The 9,868-nt window shown below is 52.0% G+C and overlaps 1 protein-coding gene across 1 annotated transcript; it reads right to left on the minus strand.

Moving 5' to 3' along the window:
• Window positions 1-1,241: 1,241 nt before the first annotated feature.
• LRRC15 (leucine rich repeat containing 15) lies at window positions 1,242-2,984 on the minus strand. The gene has a single exon (XM_004675110.1). It carries the CDS (start codon window positions 2,982-2,984, stop codon window positions 1,242-1,244), a length of 1,743 nt encoding a protein of 580 aa, XP_004675167.1.
• Window positions 2,985-9,868: the final 6,884 nt, after the last annotated feature.

The following is a 9,868-nucleotide window of genomic DNA, read 5'->3' on the forward strand; positions in this document are numbered from 1 at the left end:
AGTCTTGTTACTTCTGCTCTAGCCAGCTTGGGTGCCTCCCTGGGTCTAGGAATTTCATAAAATCTCCTGTGCAGGCCAGAGTATACCCACATATACGCCACCCTGGCAGCTGAGCCTCTGCAAGGGCTGAACAGCATGGGGAGCTCTGAGACACCCCCCCCGGGCCCATGGGGAGCCAATTCCCAGGTCAGTTCATGTCCTCTCCACAAATGCAGGGCTTGTCCAATGGAGCGGAGGACGCTGGTGAAATCCTTGGTCTGGATGCTGACCGCACGGGAGTGTATAGTTTGTGGAGATCCATCAACCCACACATTAGCACGCTCCCACTTTTCCGTGTGTAAGTTGTTCTTCGGGAAAATGTCAAAAGAGAAAAAGCCCAGGGTGAGCACAAGGAGCCCAGGTAGTAGTAGGCTGCTCTCTCTGTCTGGGACCAACGAGGTGATCTGAGTGATTTTTAGGGGTCAGAACTTCTATCTTACTTTATTCCTTTAAGGGTGAAATTTTTCAAAGCAACATTTCCGTCCGGAAGTATTCTCTAGAAGGTTGACCTGGCACACGGCTTTCTGCCTTTTCCAGACAAGAGTCACAGGACATGGTGCTGACGGCTCCGACTCCAGGCACCGAGAAGCATCGTGCTCCTTCCCTTTGCCAGCACTCAGAAAGCCAGGGTGCTGGGCAGCTCTTAAAAACCAGTTCAGTGGTTAGAAGCCTTCTTGAAAGGAGAGCACGCACCCTACCTTCAGGAACAGAAAATTGGGGGAGACCTTACATTCGGGGGTACACAAACAAGAGGAGCAAAAGAAGGGACATCAACTTACATAATACTTGAAAGAGGGACTGTCCCTGTGGAGAACTATTCCCACAAAGTGGGCAGGCATTGTAGTAACTGAGTCTGCACAGGCCAGCAGGAGGGCGGGCACAGGGCAGGCTGTTCTGGAGGGAGTGCTGGTGAGGCTTCGGAGGAGGGGGTTTCTGTGAGAAGCCAGGGATACAAACGAGAACCCCACAAGGATTTCCTGTGAGCTGCAAGCCTTCCCTGTGGTAAGAAAGTCCCATAAGACCTACTTCTCCTGGAGACAGAAGGGCAAGGCAGGTCAGAGAGAGGTGGGACCCCTATCTCTCAGGGCCCACAGCGAGGCTCAGGGGATATCTCTGTGCACCCCGAGGCGAAGGTTGACGGATGACATTCCAGCTGCTCTGGCGGCCTCTCGATTCCCCAGTCCTGCCTCCGGCTTGCCTCTTTAGCACTCATTGGGCGCTTTCATTTGCATCAGGACCGCGTGGCTCCTCTTCTTACAGCAGCAACAGCAGATACAAGCAGCCAGGGAGCAGGCCAGGGCGATGATGCCAATGACAATGGCAGCAATGGCCAGCCCACTCTGGGCCCGGGTCATGCCCCACGTGCCCCGGTCATCAGTGTTCTCGACGGTGGTCAGGTCTGTGTAGTCCTCCATGGTGGTGAAGTCCGTGGAGGAGGTGGTGTCGGGGTAGCCCGAGGTGCTTGGGTACTGGGGCGTTTCTGGGTAGATGGGCCCCTCGGTCATCACAGGACTCTGGGCACTCGGACCTTGGACATTGACGTTGATGATGATGAGAGACTGGCCTCGAACATTGGCTGGGCTGTAACACACCGGGAGGGTGTCTGTCCCCAGCCTGGGCTTGTTGAGCTGGAGCCAGTTGCGCAGGGGGAGGATGTCAGAGTCGCACCTCCAGGGGTTGTCATAGAGCCGCAGCTCACACAGGTTCCCCAAGTGATCGAAGATGCCCATCGGCAGGTTCTCCAGCTGGTTATTCTGCAGCTGGATGGTCATGAGGCCATTGACATTGGCGAAGATATTCCCCGGGAGCTGCCTGATGCGGTTGTTCTGTAGGGAAATGTTCTGCAGGTTGGCCAACATGCGGAAGACATTGGCATCCAGGTCCTGCAGGGCGTTGGTGTGGAGGGACAGCTCCCGGAGCTCCGCCAGCCCGTTGAAGGCACCTGGGGAGATGTGGTTGATCTGGTTGCGGCTGAGGATCAGGACCTGCAACTGGGGGAGGTTGCTGAAGACATTGTCAGGTAGAGAACTGATGTGGTTGTCATAGAGCCAAAGCTCACGCAGGTTGTGCATGGGCCCGAAGATCCCCGGGGAGAGCTCCTTCAGGGAATTCCCAAAGAGCGTGAGGCGGTTGAGCTGGGGCAGCTGCATGAAGATGCCAGGGGGCAGCTGGGAGATTTGGTTGTTGGACAGATAGAGCCTCTGGAGGTTACGGTTATTGTGGAAGAGGCCAGGGGAGAGCATGCCAATCTGATTCTGCTGAAGGGCCAGCTCCTGGAGGTTGCCAAGCCCATCAAAAGTACCCATGGGGATGTCCGAGAGTCTGTTCTCATACAGCCGGAGCACCTGCAGGTTGCCCAGGTTCTGGAAGACCCTGGGCGAGAGGTGGGTGAGGCTGTTCTTGCCGAGATTGAGCTTGGTGAGGCCCCCCAAATGGTCAAAGACGCCATCAGGGATATACTCCAGGTGGTTGCCATGCAACTGCAGCTCCTTGAGGTTTCCACACTGGGAGAAGTGAGCCGGCTGGATCTGCATCAGCTGGTTGCTGGACAGAAGGAGTGACTCGAGGTTGTCGAGGCCCTGGAAGAGGCCAATAGGCAGAACCTGAAGCTTGTTATTGGCGAGGCTGAGGTACCGCAGGGAGCCCAGGTTGCGGAAGGCACCAGGCATAATGTGAGACAGTTCGTTCTTCTCAATCCTCAGGGCAATGAGGGCCGAGATGTTGAGGAAGGGGGACTCGTTGAGTTCAGTGATGTGTGTGTTGAGGATCTGCAGGCTCATGGCGTTCCAGGGCAGAGGGGTGGGCACGGCCACGATGCGTGCCCCATTGCACTCCACCTGCGAGGACCTGGAGCAGGTGCACTCGCTAGGGCAGCCATAGTAGGCCGACCCTGCACTCCAGGCCTGGAAGCCCACCAGCAGAAGGAGATAATGTTTCAGTGGCATGGCCTCTGCAAAGGGAGGAAGCACACAGGAGTCAAGGTCACCGCACTCACACTGCAGCCATTCTTAAGCCAACACCAACCTTCGTGCCAAATACTGTGGCCTTTGAAGCTCATCACAACACACCCAGCTTATGCTACCTGTGGTCTGGGGAAACAAGCTTCCTCGCCCCCAAAGCTGTCCTACTTCCCAAGTAGGACGTCCTTTGCCCAAGCAGTTGCCGTAAACTCGCATGTGGGCATGCTCCTCCAAATCTTTCCCATTCCTCCAAGTCTAACACAAAAGCAGTCACTCCTAGGAAGCTTTCCCAGATTCCAGCATTAATTGCTCTCACATGTGGGTGGTCTTCCCAGGCTCCACAATGGCACAGGCAAGAGCACCCTGGTGAATCGAGAGGAAATCAGCAGAGGGGCTCAGCGTTTTCCTCCTGAGCCCCACCCTGCCCTACCCCGTCACCACTATCAACAAGCTGTCCTTCTGGTAACCATTTCTCATGTGCCCCATCCAAGTTAAACACAACCAGCTTTCCTCCATCTTCGCCATTTCCTGTCCTGCCGGAAGGAGGAACAGGGGCTCAGCTGATGCCTGAGATCTGCCTGCTGGGTACCAGATGCAGCATCCACAAAGAAACATTGAATGGTTGTGGGCCTCCCTGGCGGCACAGGGTTAACGTCTCAGCACTATCAAGCTATCACCAGAAACGGCAGTACAAGTTCGATCCCCAGCCAGGGAGCCAACCCACACGGCACAGAAGACCTCTCCTGACCCATCTGCTGTTCCCTTCAGCAGTTCTGCCTGCTCTGCTCCCCACTGTCTCTGGTGCATCCTCTCAGCACTCCCCCCACTGCACCCCAGCTCTTGTACGCATAAATAAATCAAATAAATATTTTTTAAAAAGAAAAAGAATGTTGACTAGGTGATGGGAAACACACGGGGATTACAATTGAGATGGGAAAAAAAGTACAAAATGATGTAAAAATAAACTATTGTATTATTTTAAAAAAATAAATGTTATAACAAACACCATTCTACATGTAAAAAAAAGAAGAAGAAAAGCAAAAGAATGTGGAGGCAGGCAGGGAGCATGGAGACAGGTCTTTACACAAACATTTAAGGACAGCTAACTAGCTATTTGACCTTGAACAAAGCTCAAGGCCTCCAAGCTCAGCTTCCTCATCTATTAAATCAGGATGCTAACTTCTACCCCCACCCCAGGCTGTTGTGAGGAGCACACAGGACACGGGTGTGTGATGGACATGCAATACCGTTCCAGCCTCATCCACATCGTGGGCTTGAGAGACACTCAGAGCAAAAAGACCTCACAGAGCTTCTAATCTTGGCACTCTTGGTCGAGGTACTAAGGACTTCTATGATTTCCACCTGAGGCTTGTCAGGGTTAAGAAATGCTCGGCATACATTGCCATCATTTTATGAGTCTGGGGAGGAAGCAGGGGAACTGAGCCTCAGAGCTTAAAGCCTCCATCTCCAGATTCCTGGGTGAATTCCTTGGGTGTTCTTACAGCACCTCTCCTTTCAGTGAGCAAAAATCCTGAGTCACAGGAAGGCATTTCAAATGATACCTGTCAGGCACAAACTGACTGAATAGAGAAGGTATTTCTCTGGCTTCTCTTTGTCCCCTCCACCCGTGGAGTCCAGAAGCTAGCCTATGCCTCAGAATAATCCAGGTATCCCAACCTGGCCTCAGCTCAACACCAGGCGCCTGCTCCCAAAAAGTTTACTCTGAGGACAGAAGCCAAGTTCATCTTCATCCGCGCAGACCTGGATAGTTCACATATTCACACCCAAGAGCGACCTGCTGTACTGTTACGGGATTTGACTAGGTGTGCAGAACAGGAACAAATAAAAAGGATGAATAATTTGGTCAAGGGAATCTACACACACATGAACGGGACCAGATTAAGTTACCGACATATCTAAAAGGATAAACTTGTATAGAAACAAATGTCAGGACCAGAATCTGAGAGCAGTACACTAATGCTTAAACAGGAAGCACAGAAAAAAGTGACTCAACATCTACTCCAGGAGAAAAAAATAGAGAGAGCTTTTAATTGATAGTAACAAGAAAGAAGACAGCTTGCAAAAGCTAATGTGACCTCAGACTGCATTAATAAAAGTATGAGTGTAAAACAAAGGAGGTCTACTCTGCACTGCCCTTGTCAGGCCACACCTATAGTGCTGTGCTCAGTTCTGCCCTGAACTTCAAGAAGGAAATGACCATTGGTCTTTTAAAAACTTTCTAGAGAAAGGTGAGAGGGGGTGAGGAAAAATCTGAGTATCCGTTGAAGAGACTGTGGATAAACCAAAAGAAAAAAAGATGTGGGTTGCCCTGGAATTAAAAATAAAAATAAAAAGCTTTACTTAAAGTGCCTCCAGAGGTTAAAACTAGTGGGTAGAAGATTCCAGTTCACCCCCAAAGAGTCCTTGCTTGAGGCAGCATGGACTGCCCCATAAGGGGAGTAAGCTCCGCATCACTGCAAGAGTTTGACTGGAAGCTAAGCAACTACTTGGCAAGGAAGCTGGAGAGAAGATTCTCACATGTGGCAGGATAATGGCAGGAGTGACAGCTGCTGTCCTATTCACCTCCCAAGACTTTAAGATGCTGAGGTTGAATCCCAAAGCAAGGAGATGAGATCCCTTTGATCGGCTTGTGCCCCCAGGAGTATGTGGACAGGTGTGGGTGTTTGCCCATCTCCAAGGCACGTTGTGGGGGGGAGTGGGCGGAAGTGGGGGAACACTGACCCCTGAGCTGGCTTACAAAAGGTGAAGCTCTAAGTTCCCCAAGGGACATCCCGGCTTGTAGTGCTGTGGCCAGCGTGCTTCAAAATGGTCTCACACCCAAGCACCAGAGTCTAAATAAATACCCACAATCTGGCATAGCCTGGGCAGATGGAGTTCCATTGGCCTGTCAAGCTTCCCCAAGTGTGAATGAGGGTGTGAGATGAGGCACCCTCAGAGGACCCATCTCATACTTTCTCTATACTGTGCTCCCCAGTTAAGGAGGAGGCTTCCAGTCAACTCCAGGGAAGGTGCCCTGGGGAGGGGTTGCTGGGGGAGAGGAGGGAAAGATAATTCCCTTATGGGAACAGAGCCACTGTTGTTTAAAGTAGGCCACATTCCCTTAACAAAAATTTCAGGAATTTGCAGATTTTTCTTTTTATACATCCTCAAGTCTGCAGAGCCCACCCCAGCACCACATGCAGGGTGGTTTCCTGTTTTCTAGCACTTGTTGCTGGCACAGTCTCCTCCAAAGGTCCTCCACATAGTCTACCTCAAACCGGCTGGCTGTGGAGCCCTCAGGGTTAGGGTGGGGCCACCCAGCAGAGCCTGGGAGCCAGGGCCATGTTTCCTCAGCCGCCTTCTCAGACAAGGGCTCGGCGGCCTGTGGCCCTCAGGAGCCCGCACACAGCCAGCCTAATAGCCCACGCCGCCCGGTGCTGCTTGGCAGCTGTGACAAATGCCAGTTAAAGATCCACAAAGCTACCCTAATTACACCTTCCTTCCCCGGTGACCAATCGTGTCCTCAGCCACCACAGCCGCTTGGTCCAGCTCCCCTCCTGGGAGGTGCCGCTTGGTGACAGTGCTGGCCCTGGAAGTCAGTGAGACCAGGAGACAGACAGGACAGACAGCTCACCTGGACTCTCCAGGGGTGTCCCACCCCAGCAGCAGAAGCGCTGGGACCAGGCACTCTGCTCTGACTGTGGGTCTCTTCAGCAAGAACAGCCTATGATTCACGAGCAAACACATAATTAGCCTCCAAGCCCTGGGCTTTGTTGGTTGGAGGGTTGAGACGTTTTTGGTTTAATAACATCACTCACATTCCCAAACACAACATTCCCTCGAAGGAGACGCCTTCTTATTTCAATGCCACGGAGCAAAGCTTCTGGAAGGAGCCTGGAGCCTAATGCCTAACTCTGGTCTTGATACTAAAATGGACAGTGAGTTTGGGGAAATTCTCCAGGTCTCAGTTTCCCTTCCTGTAAGGATTCCCAAAGGCCCTTGGCGGCTCGGCTATCTTTTGGTTGGCAACAGAAAGGGAGGCCTGAAGCCCTTCTCTTCATCTGCTCTTCACAAGAAGTCACGCCAAAGCACCAGCAATGCTACCTGGCCCGGCCCCACCTTCATACCAAGACTTGAAAAACATCTGCCCACCTTTCCAGGCCCAGCTATTTCAGAAGTTTTCCAAGCAAAGAATCCCACTGGTTAATCAGTGGACACATAGCATTTCATGGGGTCTGGGAGTTGAAAGAGGTCCGAGGGAACTGCTGGTCCTGGCCCTCCCAGCATCCCTGGGGAAACTGAGGCCCTGTGAAATTGTCCTCCCTAACCCGTGGCATTCCCCATAGAGGTCCCCCTAACATGGCCTCAGTGAGATGCTTCCTTGCCCATTCTGAGGGGTCCTGAGGGAGATGTCAGAATTGAAGTTATTGAGGGGGTTTTCGGTTTTTCCCTCCATACACACACACACACCCCTAAGCCAGTGTCAGATTCAACCAAGCTTCTACTCAGTGCTCAGTCCAGCAGCTTTGAAGCTGCCATCTGAATGAAAGGCCAGTGTGTGTAGCGCTTCCCCTTCTTATTAATTCTGGTAACCTCACCCCCTCAATCCTCCACCCCAGTTCAGGACATAAAAATTACCTGGAAGTACCTGGGAAGCCTGCTCACAGAGTTGACTTCATAGCGTGGTTGCTATAAGGATTAAGTGAGTTAATGCATGTAAAGCACTTAGTCTTGGCACAAAATGAGCACCCAATAAGTGTTAGTTGTAATTACTGTTCCTCACGCAATTGAGTAAAATCAGGATCTCCGGAGGCTTCACCCACAGACAACCTGACCTTTATGTCTGGGTGGCACCCAGGACCCTACAAGTTTAACCCATTCCTCTGCTGCAGGTGTCCACAACTCACACTCTGCAACCCCACTTGAGCCCAGACGGTGGGACCCCGCTCTCCCAAGCTGCATCCCCCACAGCTCAGGCCACCGGCCTGCTCCAGATGCTTCTCAACATTTCTCCAGTGGCCCTTCCTGCATCCCTGTCAGCAAGCTGGGTGTGTGTGAGGCTGAACCCAGAAGCACTTGCTTTCTGAGGCAGTGCTAAGACTGAGCCCAGCCCATCAAGGATGCCAGGGCCTGTCGAGAACCCCTGGTCAAGCCATTTGATGATTTTGGTGATGGGACAACTAGGGACCCACAGGAAGGAGGGGGCTTGACCAAGGTCATGCAGTCTATTGAAGGCTCCTGAAACCTAGGCGAACCCCTGAACTTTGTCATTAGTCTTCAGGATCTTATCACCCATGTGTCTGGCATGTCTGGAAAGGAGCTAAGAGGTGGCTTTGCTCCCTCTGATGTTCCTGAGTGGCCTGGAGGAGTGAAGGAAAAAGTAAAAGGAAGAAGTAAAAGTGGAGGGGGTGGTCCTTCAATCTTACCCCATTGGCCCCTTCAGGGCTCCACCAAACCCAAAGCACCTAGAGCCCCAAGATCAGACGGGGCGCAGCTTCAGCTCCCACCTTGCGCAAGATTGTTGACCCCTTCCCTCATGCCTTTCAAATCCAAATTATTGTTCATTTGTTTTTTAAAAGTTAGTAAGAAAAAGCAAATTCTTCCCAAGTTAGGGGAGGTAGAACTTGGCTCCTGGGAGAGACCAGAGCAGAGCTACAACTGCCTGGTCAGAGTAGCAGGAGATACTGGCAAACCTACCAGCGGAGCAAAGACAGGCTGCCCCGTGAGGCTCCTGTTAAAACAGCCATGGTCTATAGCCTCCTCACAGGTTAACAAGAAAGGGCCTCAAATGAAATAGACATGGGTCAGCTGCTCATCAGAGTGTCTTGGAAGCAGTTTCTAAATTCTGGTTCCCAAAGGAGGGAGTGAAACCAGAAGCTGTGGCTGCTTTTTCGTGGTCAGGACTTAGGGGAGCAAATTGCTATGTGTAATCACAGCCTTGGGAGAGTTTTGTGATAGAACCAAGTTGGAACAGTTTCTCTCCCATCACTATTTATTTCTCCACATCTGGGCCCCCTCCTACCTGCTCCCCCATCACTGCCTCCATTGAGTGAGCAAGTCCAGATAAGTGCCCCAGCTCGGGGACAGCCTTCCATGCATGCAGCTCTGCTCAGAGCCCTCCTCCGCCCTGCCCACCTCACATGCTTGTCTCAACAGCAGAGCCTGCCAGTGACTCAAGACCACAGGCAATTGGGTCTGTCTAGCCCTGAATGTGCCCCAGATGTTCAACTGATGCAGAATAAAAGGGAAGTCTGCCTTGGAGAATTTCTGAATTATGGAGACAGTGTCACCAATGCTTTTGAAAGCCCCCTGATAGAGAGCAACAGAATCCCAGAGCATTCTCTGAGTGTGTATATTTGACCCTGGAGGTCAAATGTCTCTGTCACTCTCAGACACAGGTGAGAAGCTCCAGAAAAGTCCTGGGTTTCCACAGCTGGTTCCTCGGCCCTGTTCCTGCTGTACATTTGAGCAAAGACACTAGTAACAGTAAGAGAGTCACAACTTTGAATGCAGAGCACCCTCAGCACAAATCCACCTCTGGCTGGCAAGAGAGGAGAGCTGCTAGAACAGGGTCACCGAAGCCACACACAAACTTAGAAGCCAGAACTCTAAGTCCACAACTGAAGTCCAAATAAGAAATCCAAGCCAGGGACCAGCACATCTGCTGGAGTAGCTTATGCAACAGATTAAGTCTATAACAAGGGGGTCTTTCCCTCCCTGGTGGCACAGCAGGTTAAAGCACAGCACTGAAAAGCTAAAGGCACTGCAGCATGAGTTTGATCCCAGCCCTGGAGGTGACCCACAGGGCGTGGCAGACCTCTCCTGACCCGCCCGCTGCTTCCCTCAGCAGTGTACTTTGTCTATCTGCC

Source organism: Condylura cristata, unplaced genomic scaffold (assembly GCF_000260355.1).
Source record: "Condylura cristata isolate star-nosed mole 26May11 unplaced genomic scaffold, ConCri1.0 scaffold00003, whole genome shotgun sequence".
In the NCBI taxonomy this organism is placed as follows: domain Eukaryota; kingdom Metazoa; phylum Chordata; class Mammalia; order Eulipotyphla; family Talpidae; genus Condylura; species Condylura cristata.

Coding starts and splice junctions, on each gene's coding strand:
- LRRC15 (XM_004675110.1), bottom strand. CDS start 2,984: ATGCCACTGAAACATTATCTCCTTCTGCTGGTGGGCTTCCAGGCCTGG.